The 27,606-nt window shown below is 37.3% G+C and overlaps 1 protein-coding gene and 1 pseudogene across 3 annotated transcripts; one reads left to right on the forward strand and one right to left on the reverse strand.

Moving 5' to 3' along the window:
* Positions 1 to 1,437: 1,437 nt before the first annotated feature.
* On the reverse strand, positions 1,438 to 5,599 carry LOC149262604 (eukaryotic peptide chain release factor subunit 1-2). 3 transcript variants are annotated; one of them, XR_016259172.1, is made up of 4 exons: positions 5,243 to 5,594; positions 4,547 to 4,637; positions 2,290 to 3,855; positions 1,438 to 1,939 (listed from the first exon to the last, which is right to left on the reverse strand). XR_016259172.1 is itself a non-coding variant. In XM_089424944.1 (2 exons), the coding sequence occupies exon 2, from the start codon at positions 3,696 to 3,698 to the stop codon at positions 2,385 to 2,387; it is 1,314 nt and encodes a 437-aa protein (XP_089281070.1). In that variant the 5' UTR covers positions 3,699 to 3,855; positions 5,243 to 5,599; the 3' UTR covers positions 2,292 to 2,384. The 3 variants fall into 3 exon arrangements, 1 of the variants encoding a protein (XP_089281070.1); XR_016259170.1 differs by lacking the exon at positions 4,547 to 4,637 and having other exon boundaries at positions 5,243 to 5,593; XM_089424944.1 differs by lacking the exons at positions 1,438 to 1,939; positions 4,547 to 4,637 and having other exon boundaries at positions 2,292 to 3,855; positions 5,243 to 5,599.
* A 20,685-nt stretch (positions 5,600 to 26,284) lies between these two features.
* On the forward strand, positions 26,285 to 27,066 carry LOC149262605 (serine/threonine-protein kinase ppk15-like; annotated as a pseudogene).
* The last annotated feature ends 540 nt before the right edge of the window (positions 27,067 to 27,606 follow it).

Raw genomic sequence — 27,606 nt, forward strand, 5'->3', positions numbered from 1 at the left:
TTGCCCTCAAATATTCATATAAATTGTTGCTTGGAGGAATTCCGAACCATTTTGGAAACAGTAATAGATTGCTTATTGCCTATCAAAACCAACCACCAATGGCTCATGTACAAGCTTATAAAAATTGTTGCTTGGAGGAATTCCGAACCATTTTGGAAACAATAATATATTGCTTATTGCCTGTCATAACCAACCACCAATGGCTCATGTACAAGCTTATAGTGACCAAAAGAAGACCAAGTGGCTGGTATACAACAATATTTCTTTGTTACCCATTTTCATAGATCTATACTGTAAGAACAGCCAACTGAAAAGGGGCATTCCTCGAGGCTCGGTGCAACGTCCTAAAGGCAGAGTTATATGAATAAATATCTGAGAAATGTGAACTCAAAACAAAACCAACATTCAGAGATTCTAGGCAACACCCTCACCGAAATCAGACTTGACCAAGTAATTATGAGATAAAAAAAATTAAAACTTGCTCATTTCTATTGGAATACCACATGAATTCTAGAAAATTTGGATCTTCGATCCAAGTGAGAACAGAATAAGAATAAATTCAAAGGTCAACTAATGGAAATATAATTCAGGAAGGTGAGCTCTGAGAAAGACCTTCCCGGCAACTCAAGGGGGTGCAGGCAATCAGGCATGTAGTGCAGGTGACAAATAACTAATTGGTGGGAAGTGGAATATACCCAACAACATCCAGGGATAATAAAGTGCAGATCCTCCACCACCAGACACGGATAATCACAACAATTCCAGCGGGGATGGTCACTCACTGTTTGGTCATAAAGTGTTGAAACCAGCGGGTGACCTTATTACTTGCAGGAGGCAAAGTGTACTTGCCCATTTACCTCTGCTGTTAATGGCAAACCCCCCTTACTCAGCAGATCAGGTCTAAAAACCAAAGCCAGCAACCCGCTCACTCCATATGGGATGGTTATCTTTTCGAAATGGTTGAAGAGAGCCCCACTCCTGTCAAGCACCTTCTCTGTGCTACAGAAAAAGTATTATGCATAGCTCAGGGAAGGTTAAAGCATATTGAAGTAAGGTCCCTAACTCGAAGGCAAACTGAGTTACCCAGACAAAATCTTATTTTATAGTCTCCAAATCAAGATGTTAAAAGCCACATTGAACAGTTTAAACTTTACACACTACAAATTCAGAACATAGCAACCAATCCATGGAAAGCAAAAAGAACAAAAGAGGACAGTCACTTTTGCTGTCCAATGATTTTTAAACAAAATATAGTATCAAATTGAAATCATCTTATAAGGGAGTGCAAATCAGCTGACTCTTTACTAGTGCGAGAGCTCAATTAACATAAACATTAAAAGATCTCATGGAATTAGAAGAGGAATGACACCAAACTGGACACCAGCAAAATGCACATTCAGAATCCAATCAAAAAGAACGCAACTTTGAAGAGATATGTACTAATACTTTAAATAAGAAACCATGCTATATAATTTGAGGTAACAAACTGTTGCTTGATTTCAGAGCACCGAAGTTTATAAGATCATCTTGGCTTAAAAGACTCCACGTGATGAAAATTGATAATGATGGCTATTGCAAAAATCTTATTTGCTTCTTTCAGTCGTATGGTTTGTAAGATAATTAACTACCGGCTGCACCAAGTTCCAACGCACTTCACACTAAAAGGGGAACCTTTGGCATAAAAAATACGAGCCATAACAGGCTTGAGCAGGACTGAATATCTGTAATATTAAATTTTAATTGTTGCTTAATAACAGAATCTCAGTACCACTAAAAGAAGCACTCATATAAGTCTCCATAAACTCCAATAATAACTGTGAATCTGGATTGTGATACAATACCAGATGAATCTACCAGATGGAGAAATTGTGATTAATGCAGATAAAACATTGATAAGCCAATAATGCCCACCAGCAGCTCAGATCCTGAATTCCAACAGCTGGACCAAAACACTAATGCACCATTAGTAAACCCAAATTGGGCATAAGCTCACGAAATTGCATTCGATATCTATATAATCAAAATTACTAAGGCAACGAATTGATCAGAAATTCATATTCTTTTGATGAACACTGCATTGACTGAAACCTTGCATAAGAACCTATGCTTCTGTGATACCCGTGAACAAAGAAAAAAAACAATGCACCAAGCATTCCCAACTTTGTTCACTGAATTTTTATTATACTAAAAGCATATTAGTCCACAAGTTAAGCAAAACTCCACATGACATCTGACTCAAAATAATTTAACTAAAAATCCCAGGGCATTTAGATAACGAGTAATACTGACCCTATGCTTCTGAAGCTCAAAAGAGAAGCAACAGGATAACCCAATCCCAACTCCGAGCTGCAGTCAGCATCCTTGAGATGACGAAAAATTGATTGCTAGTCTGAATCTTCGTAAACACCTCCATCATCAGACAACTCGTCAAAAGTCCTCATATCTAGCTGGTATCGAAGGATTCCACCGATACCACCAAAGCCCCTACAAAATTGTGAACCCTCCTGGGATTTGTTAGTAACAAACTCAAGACTGCAGCCGAAGCGCTTGTACTCATTTGCAAACCATTCCAGTAGGGATGTTTTCTCCTGAACTTCCAACTCAGCAGGTGAAGCTGAATCCCTAAAATTGCTCGGATCCGCCTCTTGGTCTTTATTCAAGTGCTTTATAATTATTTCCCCCGTCACTGAATGCTTCAATACATATCTGCTAATATCCAAATTCTCCCATACTATCAAGGTTTCAACGGCACCCATCTCCAGTGCCTTGAGAGTGTCTTCAACCCCAAAAACATATTTTCCCGTATCCTGGCTTATCTCCTCAAAATATTTTCCTATTAGACGTTTCTCTTGTATGAATTTTACATTTGATAGTATCTCTGATGATAGTTCAATCGCTTGATTGAAACCGTTCTCTCCCCCATAGGATACATCCACCACATTTAGAATCTTAGCTTGTAGCCTGGGATCAAACATGTCAGACTGGCTCAATTCTGTTTTAAAATCTGCGGATCCAGCTAAAATTAATCCCGAAACATTGGGCTGGCTAGTAGCAGGATTTATGAAAAATTGAGTTGCTAGCTCTGCTGTCTTCCTTACATAATTATGACGCTTTTCCATTCGAAGACGTGCAAAACGCAAGGCTGACTGTCCTCCTCTTCCATGCTTTTTTGGAAGATCAACAGTGAATTTGTGAAGCACTTCACGAGTGTTACCACTCAGGGTACCAAACAGTGTACCATTACCATCCATGACTATAAATCCAAACTTATCATCAGATTCGAGGAGTTCATTAAGTGCCTCGGTATGGAACTTGTTATCACAAAGATACAGAGATGCATTAATAGGCTTGAACGGCTCAAAATCAAATGTAACTTTCTTTTCTTTCCCCTCATCATTGACAATGGTTCCAGTATAAAGCACCAAACCATTTGGAGGAACCCTATTGTAGAGTTTCAGCCTTTGCTGTGCAGATGTGATGGCACCTAGAACTGATTGTCGGTTTACCCTACTCTTGATGTTGGATGCTGTTCCAAATTCATCACCGAGCATTTTTGTGACACGCGAGATTTGATCCCTTGGAGGCATGATTAAAGATATCATACTTGTACCATTACCCCTAGCAGATTCCAGGCCTTTTATCAATTTCTTGATCTTCCATATCTCGATATTCTTATCAGTCTCCTGTCCATCTGCCATCTTTGCCCAAAATAAATAATCGGGGAGTGTGGATAAGTAAACCCTTTCAAACTCCTCTGGTTAGACTGTTTTCAGATACACAAGCACGCTGTAACCGCCTGTGCTGATTAAGAAATCAGCGAGGCAAATCTTACAGCTTCGCGGCAAAAAGTATATCCTGACACATGAATAAAAGTGGGGGGATCAAAATTTACACCAGAGATTGTAGTATCGATGCCAGTAAGAACACAAAATATTTAATTAAAAACCCATATTCAATCATCAATCAGGCCAAGAACAAACCCAGTCAAGAACTACCAACAACTAGGAGTCTAACATAGATAAGCTACAAATGAATCTAAACAGCAAAAGTACTGCACAAGAAAGAGAAACATAACCTCAAAGAAACGAATAATAACAATTATAAAAAGCATGGATCAAATAGTCTCAAGGTCCAACTGGCTGTGGTCTGGCAGCAGCAACTTGGAGCACTTGACACGTTTTCAAAATCAGGCATGTCTGCTCCTTGTGTCAAGCGGTTGGTTGAGTCCCCCCGAGGTGTGGATCATGTTAATTCACAAAATGGCTACATGTTTAGTGTGACAAAGCTGTTAATGGTGGTCCACTTGCTAATACAGTCTTTGTGGATAAGACAAGATGCAAGTACTGGATGACTTTGACGGAACAGCTACCCCGGTGTCATGGCTTCGTAGCCAAAGGTCTTCTGGTTGTAAAGCTGATATTGTAAAAAGTTATGTACCATCTCCAGTCAAAAGGGGGGCTTCCCTTAACAAACAAAAATACGAAAGTCTCAACAGATAAAAGGGAAGCACTGTAAAAGTTCGGCTTTCAATGTGATTGATGCTTACCCTCCTCCCTTCCTCTGATGCTAACACGGTTGGCATCCTTGTCTGCTTTGCAGAGTGCACTGTACCAGTTTTTCCTTTTATGGAAGGGCTGCTGATGTGATACATGTTTATTAATACAAACCGTTGTTATATAAAGCAGAAAAGACCTGAACTACCAAATGAAGTTCAAAATCTGCCAGAGGCCCTGCGAGGGCTCACAAAATAGAGTATATGGTGGACTTATACAAGCGGATTTCCCAGAAACAAAATCAATCCACATGGTACAATCAAAGCCACTAGACCAAACCCGCTTTGCCTCAAACCCAAATCAACAGACAATGAGAACAAAGACCAAGTGAAGGAAATCCTACAATAGACCATGTCAAGCATGCAAGACCTGTCAATTTTTAATAAAAAGTAAAATTGTAGAGCAGCTCAATAACAAAGCAAGGTCATAATCATAAGACAGAGGCAGGATGCAAGCGAATGCGCGAATCGAACCTCGATCTATGCAATATATTGATTTATACAACAGAGTTAAACCTAAACCATCGATCGAAATCCAATAACTCCAAAACACAGGCAAATAGAACATAGAATCAGTGCAATGAAAACATGAAAGGAGATCCAGCTAAAATCCTCTGAAACTGCTGAGAATCTCAATCCAAATTCCAATTTCAATATCAACATAAAGAAGGAAGGCGGACGGGCACTTACCCGAGGAAACGATGCGTTATAACGCTGTATATGTCTGTAGGCGAGTGCACAAGCTCCACCCAGCAGCCCTCGTTTGCGGAAGGAGAAAGAGAAACGAGATTATGCCAAAAGGGTTGATATAAATCGAAACTCCGGACTTGGACTCCCCTGAAGTCGATCACTAACAATTTTGAAGTCCGCCACACAATAAAAACCTAAAAGAATCTAAAAAAGCAACCTACAAAGGATGTGAGAATAAATTAAAGCCAAGATGACCCATTGGTTTGTGAAGTCGGTATAAAACCTCGGCAACAACATGACGATTCTCAAAGTCTTCAATTCTGCAAATAAAAAAAGGAAGTTGTGAAGTCGGTATAAAACCACGACAACAACATGAAGATTCTCAAAGTCTTCAATTTCTGCAAATAAAAAAAGAAAGTTGTGAAGTCGGTATAAAACCGCGGCAACAACATGAAGAGTCTCAAAGTCTTCAATTTCTGCAAATAAAAAAAGAAAGAAAGAAAATAGTGATGAACGGAACAGACTTCTTCAGAGAAGCTTCTATGGCATATGAAGTAAACTTTTTAATTAATCTCAGCGATTCACCTTTGGTAAACTCCAATTTAAATCTTACATATTAATGGATGAGATAAACACTGAGATTCTTGCAGGAGACCTTTTAGGAAAAAGGTTTTGCTACTCATCTTAACCCTGAGATAAACTCTCAGATTCTTTGGGGAGACCTTTTAAGAAAAAGCTTTTGCTACTCATCTTTACCTTGAGGTAGGTTAGCAACTCTGAATGCGTGTTTCCATAGCAATCTGTCCCTTTCAGTTATTATCTCTGAGGTTTTTCCTGGCATTGAAATACTCAATTTTTCTGATGTGATTGTATGTTTTGTATTTGATTATGAAGTGTGGTTACGTTGATAGGTGTGTTTATGTAGTAGAAAGGTATTTATATAAAAAAATTAAATGAAAAATATTTTGCAGTTTTTAAATTTTTATAAGAATTAATATATTTTTTTGAAAGGTTTGGTTTAAATGGAGATTTATAATTTTTATTTTATTAAAAAGTTTGGTTTGTTATTTGATGAAATGTTTTGCTTAAATTTATTAAGTTATTTGTGTTAGGAGACTTATAATTATTTATATTGTTAAAAGGTTTATTAGTCGTATTCTTGATTTTTAATCTAATTGTCTTTTTTATTTGTGTGGATGTTAACTTAGTTGTCTTTCTTATTTGCATCAATGTTTTAAGTCTATCAACATTCATCAACCATTTAATTTATATGGTTGGAGGTTTAGTGTATATGTCATCTTAATGTCAAATCTAATCAATCATATTCTCTCAATAATCATTGACTCTTAACTCAACTGTCTTTTTTATTTACATCAATGTTTTAATATGACTTGAAGTATAGTGTATACATCTTCTTAATGTCAAATATCATTGACTTTTAACCGAGTTGTCTTTTTTATTTGCGTCAATGTTTTAAGTGTATCCACATTAATCAACCTTTTAATTTATATGGCTCGAAGTATAGCTTATACATCCTCTTAATGTCAAATCTAACAAATCATATTCTCTGAGTGAGCTCCCTCCATCTACAATTCTCACCTCCCAATTTGTGTAAACATGTCTCTAATTAAATTAATATTTGCTTATCTCTTGATTGTACTTATATTTGAAATTTTTTAATACAATTCTCCCCTCCTAATTTGCCTAAACTTGTCTTTAATTAAATTAAAATGTGTATATCTCTTAATTGTACTTATAATTGATTTTGTTTGAAAGATTAAATTTTATTATGTAATAATGTTGTTTTTCCTTTATGAGAAAGGTATATGTTGTCTTTAATTAAATAAATATTTGTTTATCTCTTGATTGTACTTATAATTGATTTTGTTTGAAAGATAAAATTTTATTATGTAATAATGTTGTTTTTTCTTTATGAGAAAGTTATATGTTGTTTTATGAGAAAGTGTGTTGTGAATGCTCAAATATAACTAAATCTATTTAAATTTTGTTATAAAAATAGCTAAGAAAAATTAGAAGTCACCATTTACATATAATATATGTGACCCTAACCTTATTATTAACTTCGCAATGTTCAAGTTGCACTCTTTTTCCTTGTTAAACTTTGTTTGTCTCCTCCCTAATGATTGACTTCAGTATTGAATATTCTACATAGTTAATTTTAAAAAAATGGTCATAATATATATTTTTTCTTTCATATTTAAAAAATTGAAAGTCAGTCTTAACCATTTTACGAAAGAGGAAAAACATGGAAAAAATTAAGCTACACGGAAGGCTTGGGGTGATCTAGAGTAGTGTCCAAAGCATCCAAATAGGATCCATTAGGACTTACAAGATAAAGCTTAGGAAAATTAAGGGCCTCACTAAGTATCAACTCCTCAAGTATTATGTGTATGTAGTATGTGTATCATATACATCTATTTATATGTTAGTTCTTGAACTCAAGTATAGATTATATGACATTGTCAAGGATTTTTCATTACATTATCACTCTTGACACAAGTATTATAGTAAACAATGGTGACAAGGTTATGTTTCAGTAGTGTCTACCAACCAATAATGTAAGTAGGGAAACCAAAAAGATGCATGTACTAAAATGAAAAGGGAAAGGAGAAGCTATGTCTAATCTTACATAAAATGGGACCTCTTGTTCATATTGTTAATGGTACATGAGGATCTTTTTAGGCTAAGTGTGGAAAGGGAGAATTAAGAACTTATGGTAAATGAACGCCATGACCTAGGTTGTTTTGATGATAGTAGGAGGTCCTACAATATAGGCTTGTAATGTTGATTGGGATACTCCCTATGGTTATAATAGGGACTTGTGGATCCATTAAAGTTAAGAATAGGATAAGCATGGTGGTCATTTAATGTAATGTGGATTAGATCCACAATGTTGGTTATTATTAAATAAAGCGTGTAAGGTAGTTAGCATTGAATAAAAGTAATGTGGTCTCACTAAAGAAGGTTTATTGGATAGTTTCCATTTGGGAGTTCTAAAGAAATATGGATTTCTCATTTTCTCATCATGTTTTGGAATAATATTGTATTGGAGTGTAGCTCATTGGGAGGTTACCCCCTTGAAGGGGCAAGTGAATAAGAGTTGATCCTTCCAAGAAAGTATCATTGTAAAATGTTGCCCTATGTCAAAGGATATTTTGATGTATTTTGATTAATGAAGTAAAATAGAATTTTAATTAGATTCTTGGTTATATTGATTGTTATTTATCTCTAATATTAAAGAGCACTACAAGGGGTATAAGCGTTCTTTGGTATAAGCGTTCTTTCTTAGGAAAATGTGGTCTAACGCCCCCTCCCATTTACCCACTTTAACTGGCCTATTGGGTTAAACATGAGCTGAGGGTTACTATGACATGACCTAACCTCCTAAGTATAGTTAAGGAAGTGGATTAACAAACTAGAACTTTATTGACCTTCCTCATGAGTTATAGGACACCCACAAGCTAAACAACCACTCCAAGTGTCCAAACCCTAAGTTGGATTGCTTTTTAGTGACCTGGGGCCACAACCGCATGCATGACAAGGCCTCCATGCAGTTATAGGCCTCCAACCACATGCATAATCCTGTGAGGGTGCGGTTATAGCCCAAAACTTCCAGTTCAGAGGATGCGGTCCCAGATTCTAAGACACCATTTCAGGCTAGGCTCGAAACCACTACCAAACACTCAATGAGACTTTCTAGAATGATAAATAACATCATGACAAAGTTATTCATTATAACAACCTGGGTTAAAATTTCATGTAATAAAGTTAATAAAGGCAAAATAAGACCAAGGTCATGTTGGGAAAAACATCCTAGTGGATGTTCATTTGATTTATTATGGCTAAGGAAATTGGCAAAGGCATTGAAAAGTCAAAGAGGCAATAATTGGCATTTATTTATGAAAATAAACGAAAATAGGAGAAAAGGGAGGTGAAAGGTCATAGGTTGCATGTGAGGAGGAAATTGAAGGAAAAATAGAGGAAAATGAAAAAATTAGAGGCCTCAATAATAAAAAGGCTCATGAGGATCAGTTCACAACATTTTGTCAGTTCAATTTAGGAGCTCTCTCTATTCTCTCTCTCTGATATTATTGCACACTTAGAGCATTCTTGGAGCACTCTAGCATTGGAAAAAGGAACGCAAGGGAAGGATGTTGAAAATAGCAACAAGAAATGTTAAAAATAGCATCTAGAAATTCTAATTTAATTTGTTCTTGAATTAAATTGTGAATTAAATTGTAATTCTATTCTCATAGCAACTTGTAATAGTTAATTAAGTTAAACTGACTTAATTGACTTAGGAAATTCGAGTTGGAAGTCTATCTAGAGTCATGTAGAGTGATCCCTAAATTTTAGGGGCCCAGGTTGAGTTCTTTTGAGTTAAATTCAGTGAAACTAGTTCTAACTGTTGGAGGAACTAGTGAGTGGTCAAGTGAATTAAATCGGATTTAATTCACATGCAATGATCAATCAGATCACTGATAATTCACTCAAAAACAACTCATGCATGTCAGTTCAGAGGAAGACCCAGTTGAGATTAGAGTTCAGGGACAGTGTACTATCAGTTGTATAATTTTATGGTTGTACAGATGGTGCATGCAATCAGTAGAAGGCCTATGGATGGATTGCACAATCATGGGTGGAGAATTTGCACATTCAATGGAGGCTAATTATCTCAAGAATTGCACAAGGAAGTAGGAGCTTGGCAGGAAACTGAATTGGCTAAGTGTTGGCTTGAGCTAGCTTGTGAGGCAGAGAGTTAGATTGTACTAGTGCAGGAATTGTTCGGGTTGAACAAGCATTGTATTTTCTTCTCAGATCTTCTGGTTAATGCAATATAGATAGTCAGGGTTTTTAACAGTTGCTTTCCCTAGAAAAATATTGTGTTATGTGCGATTGAAATTCTTCATTTTCTGCTTATTGTTTTCATCGATCAATTTTGGTTTCCGCTGAAGAGTAGAGTAGATTCTTGTCTTATGTTTTAGCATATCACATAAGTTGTTGAATCTACAGTAAAAATCTACATGGTATCAGAGCTGAAGACAATATAGAAGAGGAGAATTCGAGTTTGTTGTGCAGGTGAAAATTGAATTTGCAAGTTCATACTTCAAAGCAGCAATATGTCATTCTACGATTTGTGACGTGAGTATGCCTTAGAGGGCAACTCGAATTACATAACTTGGAAGGACAGGATGGAGGCAATGCTAGAAAACAATGGCCTCAAGGAATTCATAGATCATGAAATTCCTAAGCCTCCAGCGTCTTATGCTAAAGATCTAGCTGAATGGAGAAAGTGTGTGGCAAAAGCGAGAATGATTATCCTGGAAGGAGTTTGAGATCACATTGTCTCGAGTCTCCATGGTAAGGATACTTCACATGAAATGTGGAAGGTATTGAAGGACCTGTTTTAGAATAGCATTGACCATAGGAAGTTTGAACTGAAGGAAAAACTCAGAAAGATCAAGACGGAGAAGGGCGACTCAATTCAGAATTACTTGACCAAGTTCACCCATTGTCAGGATGAGCTTGGAAGTGTCGGGATTACTATTTCTGAAGACGATATGGTAAGTCTAGCTCTTCTAGGACTTCATACGAACTAGCATAGTTACTAGGACTTTGTTAATGGGAGGGGGAAGCTACCAGATTGGGAGCGGTTGTTGTTAAATTTGGTACAGGAAGAGATTCAACAAAACACCAGAGATGGGACGTCTTCCAAAGAAGTGGAAGAGAAATTTGCATTAGTGATCAAAGAAAATAAAGTTAAGGGAAAGAAGTCCCAAGGTGAGGCAGGTAGCAAGAGGGAGGACTTGTCAAAAGTCAAGTGTTTTAATTGTCATGAGTACGGGCACTATGCCATGAATTGCCCACAAAAGAAAGCAAGCAAGAAGGAGCCAACAATAGCGACAGCAAGTGAAGCTATAGCTTCACAATTCAAACTTGATTTCACTCCCATTGCATGCATGGACAGCACTGTAATGAGAACCGTGTGGTATCTCAATAGCAGTGCCTCGTTCCATATGACATGGAATAGAGATATCTTCAGTGACTTCGAGGAGAAAGACCTCAAGCAGAACATGGAGTTTGGAGATGATGGGAGGTATAGCGCAACTGACATCGGTATAGTTACCTTTTAGAGGGAGTATGGCTCCCCTGTCATAATCACAGATGTGATGTATGTTCCAGGACTAAAGAATAATCTTGTTTCCGTCGCGGTATTGGAAGACTATGGCTACGATGTGATTTTTAGCAAGGGAAAGCTTTTCCTTAGACACATCGTTGTGGGACAGGTGAAACAGATCGGTGTGCGAGTCAAGAACCTGTATACACTTGAGGTACAAGATGCATGCAAAGCCCTAAGGATCAAGGTAAAGGTTAGAGACTTGATGGTTGAGAGGGAGAGTGAATTACCTCTCAACATGCAACCCCAGAAGAAGCCTCAGAAGCAGCCTCATAAAGTTGTGGAGCAGCCACAATTGGAGAAGCAAAGAAGAGACCAAGTGGAGACATCCACTCAAGCAGAGACCTCCAATAGGGGTAAATTTCGATCCAAGTGGGCAGAGGGAGCACATGCATCCATACCTCCAGGTGAGAGGTGGGTCGATTTGAAGTAATAGTCCCAAGAGTATAGAGTCCATTGAGATGTTTGTCTCATGGATCATTACCTTGCTACGGGAGCCCACAGTACATAGTAGCGGGATGGATTAGTGGCAGTTGATGTAGTAAGATGTCAGAGTAACAGAGGCGGAGATTAGCAATAGATAAATATTGGGGAGCACAGAGCAGAGTTGGCAGAAGTGCAGATGGCACAATGTAGAGGTAGCAAAAGTGCAGAGTTTTTAGTAGACAGTGCAGGAGCTAGTAGCAGTCACAGACTCTGGTGACAGATGTATCATACTGATTCAGGTTGGATGCTTTTTCAGTTTCAGAAGTTGCAGCAGCAACAACACTAGAGAGAAGTGTTGCATGCAAAACATTCCAAAGGTATCAGATCGAGATAGAGTTGAATTCATTTCTTGTTGAGAGGGAGTGTTGAAAATAGCAACAAGAAATGTTAAAAATAACATCTAGAAATTCTAATTTAATTTGTCCTTGAATTAAATTGTAATTTTTTTCTAATAACAACTTGTAATAGTTAATTAAGTTAAATTGACTTAAATGACTTAGGAAATTCGAGTTGGAAGTCTATCTAGAGTCATGTAGAGTGATCCCTAAATTTTAGGGGCCCAGGTTGAGTTCTTTTGAGTTAAATACAGTTAAACTAGTTCTACTGTTGGAGGAACTAGTGAGTGGTCAAGTGAATTAAATTGGATTTAATTCGCATGCAGTGATCAATCAGATAACTGATAATTCACTCAAAAATAACTCATGCATGTCAGTTCAGAGGAAGACCTAGTTGAGATTAGAGTTCAGGGACAGTGTACAATCGGTTGTATAATTTTCCGAGTTGTACAGATGGTGCATGCAATCAGTAGAAGGCTTATGGATGGATTGTGCAATCATGGGTTGAGAATTTCCACATTAAATAGAGGCTAATTCTCTCAGCAATTGCGCAAGGAAGTAGGGCCTTAACAGGCAGCAAAATTGGCTAAGTGTTGGCTTGAGCTGGCTTGTGAGGTAGAGAGTTAGATTGTACTAGTGCGGGAATTGTTCGGGTTGAACAAGCATTGTATTTTCTTCTCAAATCTTCTAGTTAATGCAATATAGATATTCGGCGTTTTTAACAGTTGCTTTCCCCAGAAAAATATTGTGTTATGTGCTATTGGAATTCTTCCTTTTCTGCGTATTGTTTTCATCAATCAATTTTGGTTTTCGCTGATGAGTAGAGTAGATTCTTGTCTTATATTTTAGCATATCACATAAGTTGTTGAATCTACAGTAAAATTTTACAAAGGACAAGAAAGCAAAGGAGAGCAAGGATCAAGGAAGCAAGAGTTGGATCAAGTGGCTACAGCGGGATTACTTGCAGGTATCGAATTGCATGTATGATTTCCTTGTTAGTTTTGCCATGCATGGTACATTCATGTGTGTATTTGGTTCTCTTGTTGTTGTTTTCATGGGTTTTGGTTCTCACAGGGAAGTGGACTTTTCTATTAAGTTGGTACCAGGAGAAACTCTTATAGGTCGTTTTGTCGCATCTAGTCAATAGGCCTTTAAACAAGACCAATTCACATCCTTAAACATATTGTTGTCATCCCTACACAAATCCCTAAGCATGACTTTGTTGAATCCCTGAATTTCTGCTCTTAATTATTGAGTTTCCAAACTTTTAAGGCCCAACGCACCCTGGCCCTTTAGGGACCAGCGTTGACTACCAAGTTGACCCTCTTTGCACCATCGTTGATCATCAGTGAGTTGCTCAGTCTTGGGGGTGCGCTAATTCAAAAAAATTTGGAAAAATAAAAAGAATCTTGAAGCTTCCTCTTCCAGAAGCTCCCTGAGGTTGTTTCAACCATTTATCTTGGATAAGAATCTTGAATCTTGTCTGATCCTGCCTTGGATTTTTCACCTCTTATCACTTGAGCTCATCCTCCCATCTCAACTAGATCTCAAACCTAGATTGGTAAATGGATAGGAATTCATGAACTACCTACCTCATCTATATGTTTACAATCATCCATAGGCAAGGGGTTGGCTTTTGGAGATTAATTCTACCCTCGTGTTGTTTCTTTGGGAGTCATTATTCCATGCATTAGGGTTACATAGAGTCATACTCTGTTGCAAGGAAAGGACAAGTCAATTTAGGGAGCTCTTCTACAAGATCAACTCCTATTTTTTGTTGTAACTCTCTCCATTTCTATTAATACAAAGAGTAGATTGTTTTCCTATATGTGATGTTAGGATTTCATGTATTTCAATACCAATTTGATCTATTTAATGAAGTGATTGGATTATGCGACATAGATGTCATAGATCTTTGGCTTGTCTTGTGTGATTGTGCAGGTTCTAATTATAGTTATCAGAGCTAGGATTGGAGCGTACAAGTCGAGGAAGGAGCAAAGCTTGCGACAGATTCTAGGTAGGCCTCATCCCATCATTCAGTTACTTTAAGGAAAACATTTTGCCCTTTGCTTTGTATTGTTCTAGGTCAGTCCACCAAGCCTAGGGAAGACACTTTTGTCTGCAGTCATAGATTTCATATAACAAATTGGCGACCACATTGGGGATGGATTTCAATCCCTTGGTGGTTTTCTTTGCCCTTAGTGTTTATTTTGCCTCTTGTTTTGATCCTTATAGTTTCACTCAGTCCTGGTTAGAGTTAGGAAGACATTTCATTGAGTTTTAATTACAATTTTTGTGTCGGAATTTGGTATTCCCTTATCAGCGCACCCCTTGGTCTAGAGACAGTGCGTTGTAGTGCACCCTATCCTTCTTTGCACCTATGTTGCAGTGCATCCTATCCCTTTCAGCACTTGCACTGATCCCTATTTGATGCAAAAAATTTCCTTTTTATGATTCTCTCTCTGATTAACTTTGGTCTAATTGGTCCTCCTTGTGTCCCTGAGTGTGTTTTGGTATCTCAGTAGCCTTCACTTGCTTTGATTTTAGTTTTTATAGCCTTTGATGAGAATTTGTTTAGATTTTTCTTTTTTCTTGTCAATTAGGTCATTAATAAATTGATTGCTTGATTGTTGAATTGCTTGAAGGAATTGGTGTTCTAGTAATCATTCTAAATAGTTTCTTTTATCAATGATTAGGAAAATATCTTTGTTTTCATCTAAAAAGTAAGTGGAATCCAAAAGAAAAATCTTATGCATCATGCATTTCATATAGGGCTTTGATTTTGATTGGAATAGTAAAGTTGAGGAGATTTATTGTTGTATCACTTGTCTGTTGCATTGTTGATTGATTTCTTCTTCCCCTACTTAGTTTGGCCTTTTAATGTTAAAAGGAAAATGAAAAGAGTTGTTTTTATGATATTCGTTGTGTTATAGGTGTGTTCAGGTGATATCGAGTTTTGATCCTTGAAATCGAAACCTAATTCAAGATAAACTCTAAAATTCACCTCAATTAACCTAAGGATCATTTGAAACTTAACGACACACATAGAGGTCTAGGCTAGAGATGTGTTTCGACGTCTTTAAATGTAGGAGATGTCATTTTATGTCAGCATTACATTACGGGGGTGATATCTCATTCCACATACTTAAGTGTATCAGATCTTTCTCCACGTACCTTTGGGTATATTGGATGGCGCTCCATGCATGATAAGTATATGGGAACACTCTCATCGAACGATTACGCATTAGACAACACTACTACAGATATCACTTCCACGTACCGTCGAGTATATTTTGGAAGTCCACCATAGGTTACTATCCTCACCATTGGTAACCGAGTCAGCCACCTTGTACACTATGATACATTGAACAGAACATTCGGGGAGATTTCCTACATGTACGTTAAATCCCTTGTTCTCCAAGGTGTATATTGTAGTTCACGGTTGCTTGGTAAACCCTTTTGCCTAGTTTACCCCTTTGTTTTATTTTGTGTCTTTAATTTCTAAAATCAATTAATTGACCGTGGAATAACTCCTTAGTAGATCTTAGGTTGAGACTAATGGAAACAATTCCTAAGTCCACCAGTCAAGGAAACCCTTCTCATGGGAATCCTAGTCCTTTTCCTTCTTTTGGAAATATTGGTGCTCCTTATATGGCAACGTTGTTCCTTCCCGAATTTACCATTGGTTTTCCAGTTTGTTTATTTTCGACCTCTTTGGTTCTGAATGTCGAAATTGCTTCTCAACCAAAGTATCCTCCACCTGAACAATATAAACCTCAAGTTGATCCTAAAGTTGACCCTTTGCCTTATTTTCCTGTTCAGTTTTCTTCCTCTTCATTTGGTGAAAGACTCCAAGTTCGTAACCAGTTGGATAAGAAGAAGAAGAAAAGTAAGATTAAGAAGAAGCAAAATAAGCAGGGGGCAACCAAGAAATCATTGCTACATATACAACTAGTATGGAGGAACCTTCCAATCAGCCCTGCAAAGTTAAATTCCCTTGCATGATTTGTAAGGGTGATCACCTTCTTAGAGATTGTCCTGGCATTCGCAGGGTATTAGAAGTGTTGTCCACGAGCTCACATCAACCCTTGTCATTAGCCTCTAGAGATATAAACCATCAACTAGTGATAGTAAAATTCCGTGGAATAGGGAAAAAGTCAAATTTCCCTGTAAGTTATGTGAAGGTAAGCATCCTATTCACCTTTGTCCTTATATGGATGAAGCCTCAAAAATGTTGGAAAACCTTATAGCTTCTCAGCCTCGTCTTCCAATTGGTTATCGAAAGATTTCCCCTAACCTTGCACTAGTTGATGAAGTGATTAACCAGAATTCGTCTTTAGTCAATCCCAGTCTCTCTGAACGTGAATCCCATGAGTCCATTCCTGACCAACCATTGGCTGAGAAAATGGTCGACTCGATTCCACCTTCAGTTGATCGTACCTTTCCCGTCGCAAGTGAACTTCATACCGCTCAGGTTCTTCTCGTTTCTTTAGATTCCAATGAACTAGGGGGCAATCTTCATGTTCCCATGGCACAGGGGGGGAATCCTCCCATTCCCTCAGCACTGGAGAGTAGTACTCCCATTCCCATAGCATAGAGGGGTAGTTCTCTCATTCCCATGGCACCCCCTCCAAGTAGTATGGTCACTTCCTTTGATTAGAGTCAACTGGCAAGATATCATCTTCCTCCTTACATGCCCTTCCATATCATAGTACATGCTTATAATATGCCCATACCTGGCATAGTCATAGATGAAGGCACATCTATTAGTATTTTGTCCTCAACTGCTTGGAAAGCTTTAGGTTCTCCATAGCTTGTGCCTATTATCCATAATTTATTGGCTTTTAATAGAGGAACTAGTCAACCGTTAGGGATCCTTCCCCAGTTACCTATTACTTTGGTAGGAAAGATTATCTATATCGATGTGATGGTAGTCCAAGGCCCTTTGGATTTTAATTTACTCCTTGGGCGTGACTATGTTTATGTCATGGGAGATCTTGTCTCTTCACTCTTTCGTGTGATTTGTTTCCAGCATGAAGGAAGAATCGTGGCTATTGATCAACTTTCATTTGTTGGTCCTAATTTGACTTTCAATCAACCATTATGATCCTATCTCTTGTGATTGTCATTTTTATCAACCTATTTTTACAATATGAGCCTTCATTTTTTCATTCCATCGTCACCATCTACTTGGTCGATCATACGCTTTCACTTGGTTTTTTTACCCTTTCCTGAGGAACTACTACGATGAGTGGTCTTATTAGCCAACCTCTTGAACTTTGTGTGTTTTTAGTAGTTCCATCATGTAACACCCTCCACCCACATCTGCCCAAGCAATCGACTTGTCGGGGTAAACATGCGACAAGAGGCCACTATGATATGATTTGACCTCCTAAGTCACATTAAGGAAGTGGAACTGATCGAAACACACCATACATACATCCAACATCATCAACAGAACCTTTAGAAGACAAGTCAGCCACTCAGACAGCCTATCCCTGGGTCCCACTATTGTTTTAGGTCTCTTGGGCCGTAGTCACTCTCATGCTATGGGTAAGGGAGTAACCAACAACCTAAAGTCGCTCTCACAGGCCTGCCTGCCAATGACTATGGACCAGAATTGTCAATGTTGTGCCAACGACTCTATGATTTGAGCCACTTTTTTGGGCTGAGAACCTAGGACACAGCCCATAACTGATCCATCTCTTCAAATCAGTAAAGTAACATGGAAATGAAAGTACTAAATAAAATACTTTTTTCAAGACCTTGACTGGATCCTTACTAGCCATGACAGGCATTTCGTCAAACATATCATCGACATGTAATCTACAGGTGTAAATAACAGAGTTAAGTGTAGGGATCTCATACTGATCTAAGAATCGTTGTGAACCATTGTTCCCTCATTCCATTTGTTGCATTATCATCTATTGGGTCATAGACACCTTATCCATTCACATACAAGTAAAAACATGCTGAGAGCCATACATAATTGTTTCCATAAAATGTGCATATAACCAGCATAATAGGAACATAAATACAATAAACATGACAACCATCAAATCCATAAATACATTAGTACCTTTACATATGGAAATCAAGGGAAAGGATTTATCATTAATGAATGCAATGAACCAACCAGAGATGGGACTACCACATTCCACCTGACTGTAGAATGGTTGAGCCAAATCTCTCTTCAGCCACTCACCCTCGTGCCATATTCCAAGCATGAATGTGGGATTTCATAAAACACATCAATCAAAACTCATCAAGGGCTTCCAGAGGCCATCCACCTCAACCCATCAAAAAGTGATTCCACCTCACGGTTGGACATCACAAAACTGTCATCAGATCAGTCTCTATCCAAGCCTTCCAGGGCTCCAGAGTGTTTGTCCAACCAAGGCTTCCAGAACTAGTAACTCAACCCATAGCTTATACAGGGCTTCCAGAGCGTTTGTCCAACCAAGGCTTCTAGGACTAGTAACTCAACCCACCAAGGGCTTCTAGAGCGTTTGTCCAACCAGGGCTTCCAGGACTAGTAACTCAACCCAAGTTGTTACGAGCCTTCCAAAGCGTTTGTTCAACCAGGGCTTCCAAGACTAATAACTCAAAGTAGGAAACATGAGAACCAACCAAATCAAAACAATGAAAGTAAACCCACAATCACCATGGCTATCCAGGAAATGGAAATGCTAGGCAATCCACTGTCGATCCAAGCAATCCTCCATGCCAATGACAGATCATGACCAAGAAACCACATGCATATGCAATGCATGCCAAAACTAGTGAAGAAATCATACATGCAACTTGGTAACTGCAAGAAAAATTGATGTAGCTACTGATTTCGATGCCTTCTTCCACTTTCCTGCTCTTCCTTTGCCTTCTTGCTCCAAAATCAAAGTATGCCACACCCTCTAAGAGTGCTCCAAGAAAACTCTAATTATCCAAGAGTATGAGAGAGAGAGAGATCCAAAACTAAACTGACAAAAGCTTACCCACTAATCCTCAAAATCCTTTTTACGAATGAGGCCTCTATTTTCTTCATTTTCCTCCTCACATGCAACCTGTGACCTTTCACCTCCTTTTTCTCCTAATTTCCATTATTTTCATAAATAAATGTGTAAAAATGCCTTTTAATGCCTTAGTCGTTGCCTTTGCCAATTTCCTTAGCCATAAACAACCAAACGAACACCCCCTAGGATGTCTTGCCCAACATTCAGCTTGGAATAAGTGTCCCATTCATCTATGGTTATTGTTTTTAACTTTATTAGATGGAATTTTCACCAGAGTTGTTACACATCATGACCGGAACCAGTTGGTACCCCTTTATATCACTCGTTCCTCCAGGAGGAGTTCTCTTTCAGCGCTTTTTAGACTCACAAAATATGAAAAGATTGTCGAGCACTTGTCTTTTTGAACCCGTTAAAGTAAATGAAAATACGTCTAATCAATATAAGTTTAACCCTTTTTCGGACTAAGATAGACTATTTACGAAAAATGAATACCTTAGTCGAACATGGCTAAGAGGTTCTCCTGAGTATCATTTTCTGCTTTTTCGGACTCAAGATATTATCTATGAAAAGGAACCTTTGGAATTTTCCTTTTCGCCTCTTTTTCAAACTCTCTAAACACGAAAAATATGTCGAGTTTTCACCTTTGTTGGACCTATAAAAACATAAAACAATGATGGACTTGTCGATCATGATGAGACCGAACCAATTCTTATTTGTGTTCGTTAAATATTCTCAAAGGGATTCATCCAAAGGATGAACTTACAAATCAAGCATATGTTATCCTCATCAATCTTGACAAAAGTAAATAGGTATTAACCAATAATGGTTGGACAAATTGGGAAAACGGGATACTCCATTTGTTAATGACAGCGAGTCGCTCTTGAATGCAACACTCTTCCAATTCATCTTCATGGTTGTTGGGTTGGGAAATTTGCTTGTATTTTGGTTTATCATACCTTTTCAAGGCCTCTATTTTGGTTTTGGGTCAATGTTGCCAACTTCATTTCAACGTCGTTGTTGTGTTCAAGAGAAGTCATTCAGCCAATATCTGCTACAATACTCTTAAGCCTTCATTCCATGTCTATCATTCCTAATCCAATTCCATATCAACATCATTTTGATCATTCTATCTCAAATTATCATACATGTTTCGTGTCTTTGATGGGGGATATATCAAGGCCCTCCTGCGACGAGTCGCTTCCTATCGGCATTAACTCATTATCCAGGAAGTTGACTTAGAAACATCCCTTTGGTACCTTGGGGCTTGCACACATCAATGACAAGTTTCCTCGCTCTTGGCAACAAGTTTACATCATTGGCCTTCGACCGAAATATTTTGTGTGGTGTTCGAAATCAACTCATTCATTCACACCATATGGATTGTACTAGAGTACCTTGAGAGCCATTAACATCATCGATGGTTTCTCTCATGCCTATTAACGACTTACATCATTGGCCGATAATCAGATGGTGTCTATCATGTTTGACTTCAGCTCATTAATTCGCATGGTTAGACTCGTACATTGGTTGGTCATGTGAATGAGATACAAGACCCTAGATCTAGTTTCATCCATCTGGGTTGCAATTTCAGGATTAATACAAGATTACAATGTATGATGGCTATGATCATAGATACAATCATCTAGTCATGGTTCCACCATCAATCATCCGTGGACATGTCTTTTGGTCATTGTACATGTAATGTTAGCCTATGTGTTGAGCACGGGTATGCCTCCCTCAACAAAGATATCATGATGCAAATGTATAGTGACAGATGATGATCTCACTGGTTATTCTTGATCCTAACTTGTCACAAGGTAAAGCACTTCAGTCATCAGTTGTCATTGTTGACTTTTCACTTTAGGGGGCAATATGTTATAGGCCATTATGTCGCATCTAGTCAATAGGCCTTCAGACGGGACCAATTCACATCCTTCAACATATTTCCATCATCCCTACACAATGCCCTAAGCATGAATCTGTTGAATCCCTTAATGTCTTCTCTTGATTGCTGAGTTTCCAAACTTTTAAGGCCCAATGCACCCTGTCCCTTTAGGGACTAGCATTGACTACCAGGTTGACCCCCTATGGACCTGTGTTGATCACCAACAAGTTGCTCATTCTTGGGGGTGCGTTGATTCCAGAAATTCAGGAAAATAAAAATAATCTTGAATCTTCCTCTTCCAAAAGCTTCACAAGGTTGTTTCAACCATTTACCTTAGATAAGAGTCTCGAATCCTATTTGATCCTACCTTGGAGCTTTCACCTCTTATCCCTTGAGCTCATCCTCCCACCTCAAGTGGATCTCAAGCCTATATTGGTAAATTGATAAGAATTCATGAACTACCTCCATCATCTATATATTTACAATCATCCATAGGCAAGGGGTTGGCTTTTGGAGAATAATTCTACCCTCATGTTGTTGCTTTGGGAGTCATTATTCCATGCATTAGGGTGACATAGAGGCATACTTTACGGCAAGGAAAGGACAAGTCAACTTGGGGAGCTCTTCTACAAGATAAACTCCTATTTTTGGTTGTAACTCTCTCCATTTCTATTAATACAAGGAATAGGTTGTTTTCCTATATATGATGTTATGATTTCATGTATTTCAATACCATGTTAATATATTGAATGAAGTGATTGGATTATGCTACATAAATGTCATAGATGTTTGGCTTGTCTTGTTTGATTGTGCAAGTTCTAATTGTAGTGATCAAAGCTAGGATTGGAGCATAAAAGTCGAGGAAGGAGTGAAACTTGCGACAGATTCCAGGAAGGCCTCATCCCATCATTCAATAACTTTAAGGAAGACATTGTGCCATTTTCTTTCTATTGTTCTAGGTCAGTCCACCAGGCCTAGGGAAGACACTTTTGTCCGTAGTCCTAGATTATGTATAACAACAACACCAACATCAAAGGCACCTTATAGGATGAGCACTCCAAAGTTAGTGGAACTGAAGTTGTAATTGAAGGAAATGCTTGACAAGGGACACATTAGGCCAAGTGTGTCACCTTGGGGTGCACCAATATTGTTTGTGAAGAAGAAGGATGGTACTATCAGTTTGTGTACTGATTACAAGCCACTGAACAAGGTGACAATCAAGAATAGGCATCCATTGCCGAGGATTGATGACTTGTTTGATTAGTTGAAGGGAGCAGCAGTGTTCTTGAAGATTGATTTGAGATCAAGATATCATCAGGTACGCATCAAAGAAGAGGACAAATACAAGAATTCTTTTTCTGGACACTAGGTATGGGCATTATGAGTTTGTTGTGGTTCCTTTTCGTCTAACTAATGCTCCAGCTACTTTCATGTGTTTGATGAATGGTGTGTTGCATCCTTATCTGGAAAAGTTTGTAATTGTATTCATTAATGATATTGTTGGGCCGCCAAAAACAACATTCACTTTCATTCTATTTTTCACCTTTATCCTCATTTTGTCACCTCATTCCATCACATTATCATTACATAACCCCACTACATAAGTTCACATTTACATTTTCCAAAGTTATTAATTTCATGTATTTAGAGTGAATTTATGATTAAAAGTTAGAGAAATAACATGTTTTTGCTTATACCTAAAAGTGGCTTGAGTTTGATAACATGTGTAGATCATTTGGAAGCTTCCAAGGCACCCTTATTTGGCCTCCCAAGATCAAATTCGAATTTCAACTCAAGAGGTGGACCATATTCCAAGGAGAAATATCATGATGATCTTTATGAGTCATGGGATTTGTATCTAGTATTTAGGGATAAGTTGAGACAAGCATGGATCTAGTAGATATTTAAGGGATCTATATTTATTGAGTAGATATCCCTACTTCATGTATAAATAGGAGGAGCATCCTTCAAAGGAAGCTAACAGTTGTTAGTTATTCATTAGCATTAGATTTATCATTCAACATGAATAATATCATTTTCTTTCAATTATGAGTTATGAGTGTTGTGTGATTCTTAAGAGGTGGTATTTGTTCATGTGTGCTCATTGAGGAATGGAAGGATCCCCATTAACCACAATCTGTGTACAAGTGTAACGTAGTTTTATTTTGTTATTTCCTTTCCTGCAAGTGTGTTTTTACTTTCATGCAAGTGTGATTTCATTTCCTAGATTGTCATTAAACTGCTTGCTTTCTAGATTATCATAGTTTACTTGCTTTCCAGTTATTTTATATTTGCTTCTTATAATTGTTCATAGATTAGTTTAATGCAATTTTCTTTGATTATAGTTGTAACATGCATTTCCATTCTAAACAAACCTCCTACAACAGTCTCATTTGAGGTCCCATATATTTTGGTTTGCTTCTAACATTACAAAACCCTCGGGTTGACAATTAAATAGGGATTTAACAGACAATTAAGTCACCCTACATTTTGGCATCGTTGCCGAGGAAGCATACTTAGATGTAACTAGTTAGGAAGATTGTGTAGAAAGAATTTTCATTAGGGTTATTTGCATTTAAATGAAAATTAGAAAAAATCAAATATTCGTAAAATAATAATAGGGATTTAACAGATAATTAAGTCACCCTACATTTTGGCGTCGTTGCCGGGGAAGCATACTTAGATGTAACTAGTTAGGAAGATTGTTTAGAAAGCATTTTCATTAGGGTTATTTGCATTTAGATGAAAATTAGAAAAGATAAAACATTCATAAAACAAAACCCCCATTCACTAAAAAAAAAAAAAAAAAAAAAAAAAAAAAAAAAAAACCATCCACATCATGAATTCCTAGTTTTGCAGGTAGAAGAAATGGCTGGAGATCGTGAAGATGAGGAAGATCCTTTTGGATTTCCCGTTCAAGAAATTGATATTAATTTTCATATGAAGAATATCTCTCCATTTATACTTCCTATCTTCAATGGTATGAGATCAGAAGACCAAGAAACTTTTCTATTTGAATTTGAAATAATTTGTAGATCTTATGGCTACTTATTACACATTCAAAAGTTGGATCTGTTTTCGGCAATATTGAAGGATAGAGCTCTTAAATGGTTCATGACTTTAGGAACAAATTCTATAAGGACATGGGATGGTATGAAAAGAGTATTTTTGGAAAAATACAAAGATTATTGTATAAACCATGACCTTAGAAATCAAGTCTTTAAGATGAACCAAAAAGAGGATGAAAGCTTAGAAGATTTAGTGAGAGGTTTACATATCATGACAAAAGAGATAAATTGCATAATTTAGGATCAGACACATTAAAAACTCTCGTACTAAATGCCATAAGGGATGAATGGATTGATCTTCTTAACCTAGTGGGAAAAGGAAATGTTTCATAATTGTCATTTCAAAATATTTGTTAATTGTGTAAGAACATATCAAGAGGAAAAGAAAAGTATGCAAGATCCCCTCAAGATTCTGTTATGGAAAAAGCAAGTAAGTCGACATCAGTATTGGTAAGTCAAATTGAACTTAACAATTTGCTAGACATTTTTGGTAATGTAAAAGAACAAATTGATATGATAAGAATGCAAAACAAACAAATAGTTGAGAATGGTGCTTCATTTATGTTTTGCCCTAAATGCAAAAAGAAACATTCTTTGCATGAATGTCCACTTGATAACATTAAAATGTATGAAATTTGTGCAGGATCACATACTACTAAAGCTTGTCCATCATTACCAGGGTTAAAGGCAATTTACCAAGGAGCAAATCAATCATTTGAACAATCTAGCTATGAAGCTCCAAAAAGATCATGGCAACCTCATCAACCTGGTATGATGCAAGATCTTACTTCTCAATTTCAAAGTTATGCACAACAATCTCAAAGTAATTGGCAAACACCGTTGCCTTGGAAACCTTGGCCATCTCAATCCCAACCTCAAAACCAATCTTGGAAACAAGGTTGGCAAGGGCCTTACAGAAGAAATCCACCGTATCCTCAATCTTTTCCTCACTATCCTCAATGCCAAGCTCAATGCTATTCATACTATTCACCTCCACCACAACATCCATTTCACGCTCAATTGACCTCAATTCAACCATTACCATCCGCACAAGTACCCCAAAGATCCATTTCCACTCCACTACCTGCACAACCATTTGGAATCCCCAACAATAAAACACCTCAATCCACTCATAATGTTGAGGTACTGCAAAATAAAGCACCAATTGCCATTGAAAAACAACAATCAGAAGAGGAAAAATATTTAGGTAACTTCCAAGAATCATGGATGCATGTTAAAGAAGAGAAGTTGTTGAAACCTGAGTTTCATGCAGGTCTATCACCTGATTCTATGAATGAAGATCACATCTCTGAAGACTTGCATGGCATGATATCAGAAAACCAAGGAAGACAAGATTACATTGAATCTTGGTTTAAGACAGTTATCGGATCTCAAGATTCTATTCTGCAGTATCTTCTGACATTACTCAAATCAAGGCAGTTGACCTCTCATATACCGATACATATCAAAGAGTATATTTTAAACATGAATATGAGTTTACTCATGATCTTGTTACGCAAATGGATGCATTGGAAATTCTCTTATACTTAAGAGAATGTTTCATTTATTTTTCAATATAATAGGACTAACAAATAAAAACAAGTTTTTGCGAGATTTTAAGATAAAATTTGCGATTTTATGGTGCAGTAAGGGCCACACATCTACTAACGCTTTGCAGGAAAATTGCAATAAAACAAGCGATTATGAACAAGGAGCACAAGCAAAGATCAGGAGCAATAATTTCAAGTATGAGATCGATTCTTTTCATGTTATTCTTTGCATCCAAATTTTTAAAGAGAGGAATCGACTAACGAAATCTTGAGTATACTCTCTTCCTGGGCTTCATGCAACCTAGAAGATCAGAAAAATCAAACTTAACAAGTTAGCTTTCGAATTTCAAAATAAGATGAAAAAAATTGACAGAAATTTAAATTCAAGATTGAAAAGAATTTATTTTTTTTAGAGTTTCAAAACTATCTTTTCAAAAACGTTTCAAAACTTGTCAAAATTATGCTCCATTTAAAACAAACGTACACATAAATGAATGAGTTTGAAAATCATGGGTGTCTGTTTGAAAATCATAAAGAATAACAAGGAGTTTTTTTTATCAAAGCCTTGATGAAATTAAACTTCTTAAATTTGTAAACATGTATGACCCTGCTGATAAGTACCACATATTATGCCTCTACAACTACTTCTACTATCATGAACACTTGTCCATTGCTTGTGAACTTTTGAAGGTAAACTTATACAAGTTCAAAAAGTTTAATATAAAGTTTAGAGGAGAGGTTTATTTTACTATGACAAGAATACAATCAATTGTTATTCAGTGTTTGGAGGCATTACAGTTCTTACATAATCTTGGTCTTATTCATTGTGATCTGAAGCCTAAGAACATTCTTGTGAAAAGCTACAGTAGGTGTGAGGTGAAGGTTAAAGATCTTGGTAGTAGCTGTTACGAAACAGATCATCTTTGCACATATGTGCAATCTCGATCCTATCGAGCACCAGAGGTTATACTTGGGCTTCCATATGATAAGAGGATAGATATATGGTCCCTCAGCTGCATCCTTGCCGAGCTTTGTTCATGCAATGTTCTTTTTCAAAATGAATCATCAACAACCCTATTAGTTAGGATAATTGGAATAATTGGGCCAATAGAGGCGGAGATGCTTGATATGGGGAAGGATACACAAATATTTCACAAAAGACTTGATTTTCGAAGGATTTATTGATTTTGTTTCATATCTTCTTGAAATAAATCCAAAAAAAGGGCCAACAACAAGAGAGGCATTACAACATCCATGACTTTCCTATCCTTACGAGCCCATCTCATCATAAGCCTATATTCATGATTTGAATCTCTTCCTCAAGATATTTTTAAAGATTCTTTAGCGGTGGCATCTACCTGAATTTCTCTGAAAGTGCTTGCTACATTGAGAAGATTTCTTCCAACCAAAATATTGATTTTGTTCCCTGAGCATTTGCACGAATGCGTAACATCTCTAAAACGTCATTTTTAAAACGCATTTTGTGACCAAATGAAAACGAATCTCAGAAAAATAAAACATGGGTTTTTCTCATAATGGGGTGAATTATGTTTTCCATGGGTGATTTCCTCAAATTCGTAACTGTTTGAGATATTTGTTGGGTTCTTTGGAGCCTTATTTGCTAGGTTGCATGAGAAAAACGGTTTTCAATTAAATGCAGAGATAGTTGCGGCCATGATGGAAGGAGAAAATTCGGTTTTCTCCTACAAACAATCTGCCAAGAATCTAATCTCCCTAATCTACAGGAGGGATATCCACCACGAAGATGGGTATCAAATCTCATTTTTATTGATCCTGCTTCGGCACTTACCTGCAAACAAAAACATGTAAT

The sequence above is a fragment of the Pinus tabuliformis genome, chromosome 6, assembly GCF_031772625.1.
Source record: "Pinus tabuliformis cultivar Carrire ecotype Pingquan chromosome 6, CPIR1, whole genome shotgun sequence".
Taxonomy (NCBI): domain Eukaryota; kingdom Viridiplantae; phylum Streptophyta; class Pinopsida; order Pinales; family Pinaceae; genus Pinus; species Pinus tabuliformis.

What these genes read in the sequence shown, in the direction of transcription:
- LOC149262604 (XM_089424944.1), bottom strand. Translation starts at nt 3,698, where the DNA reads ATGGCAGATGGACAGGAGACTGATAAGAATATCGAGATATGGAAGATC.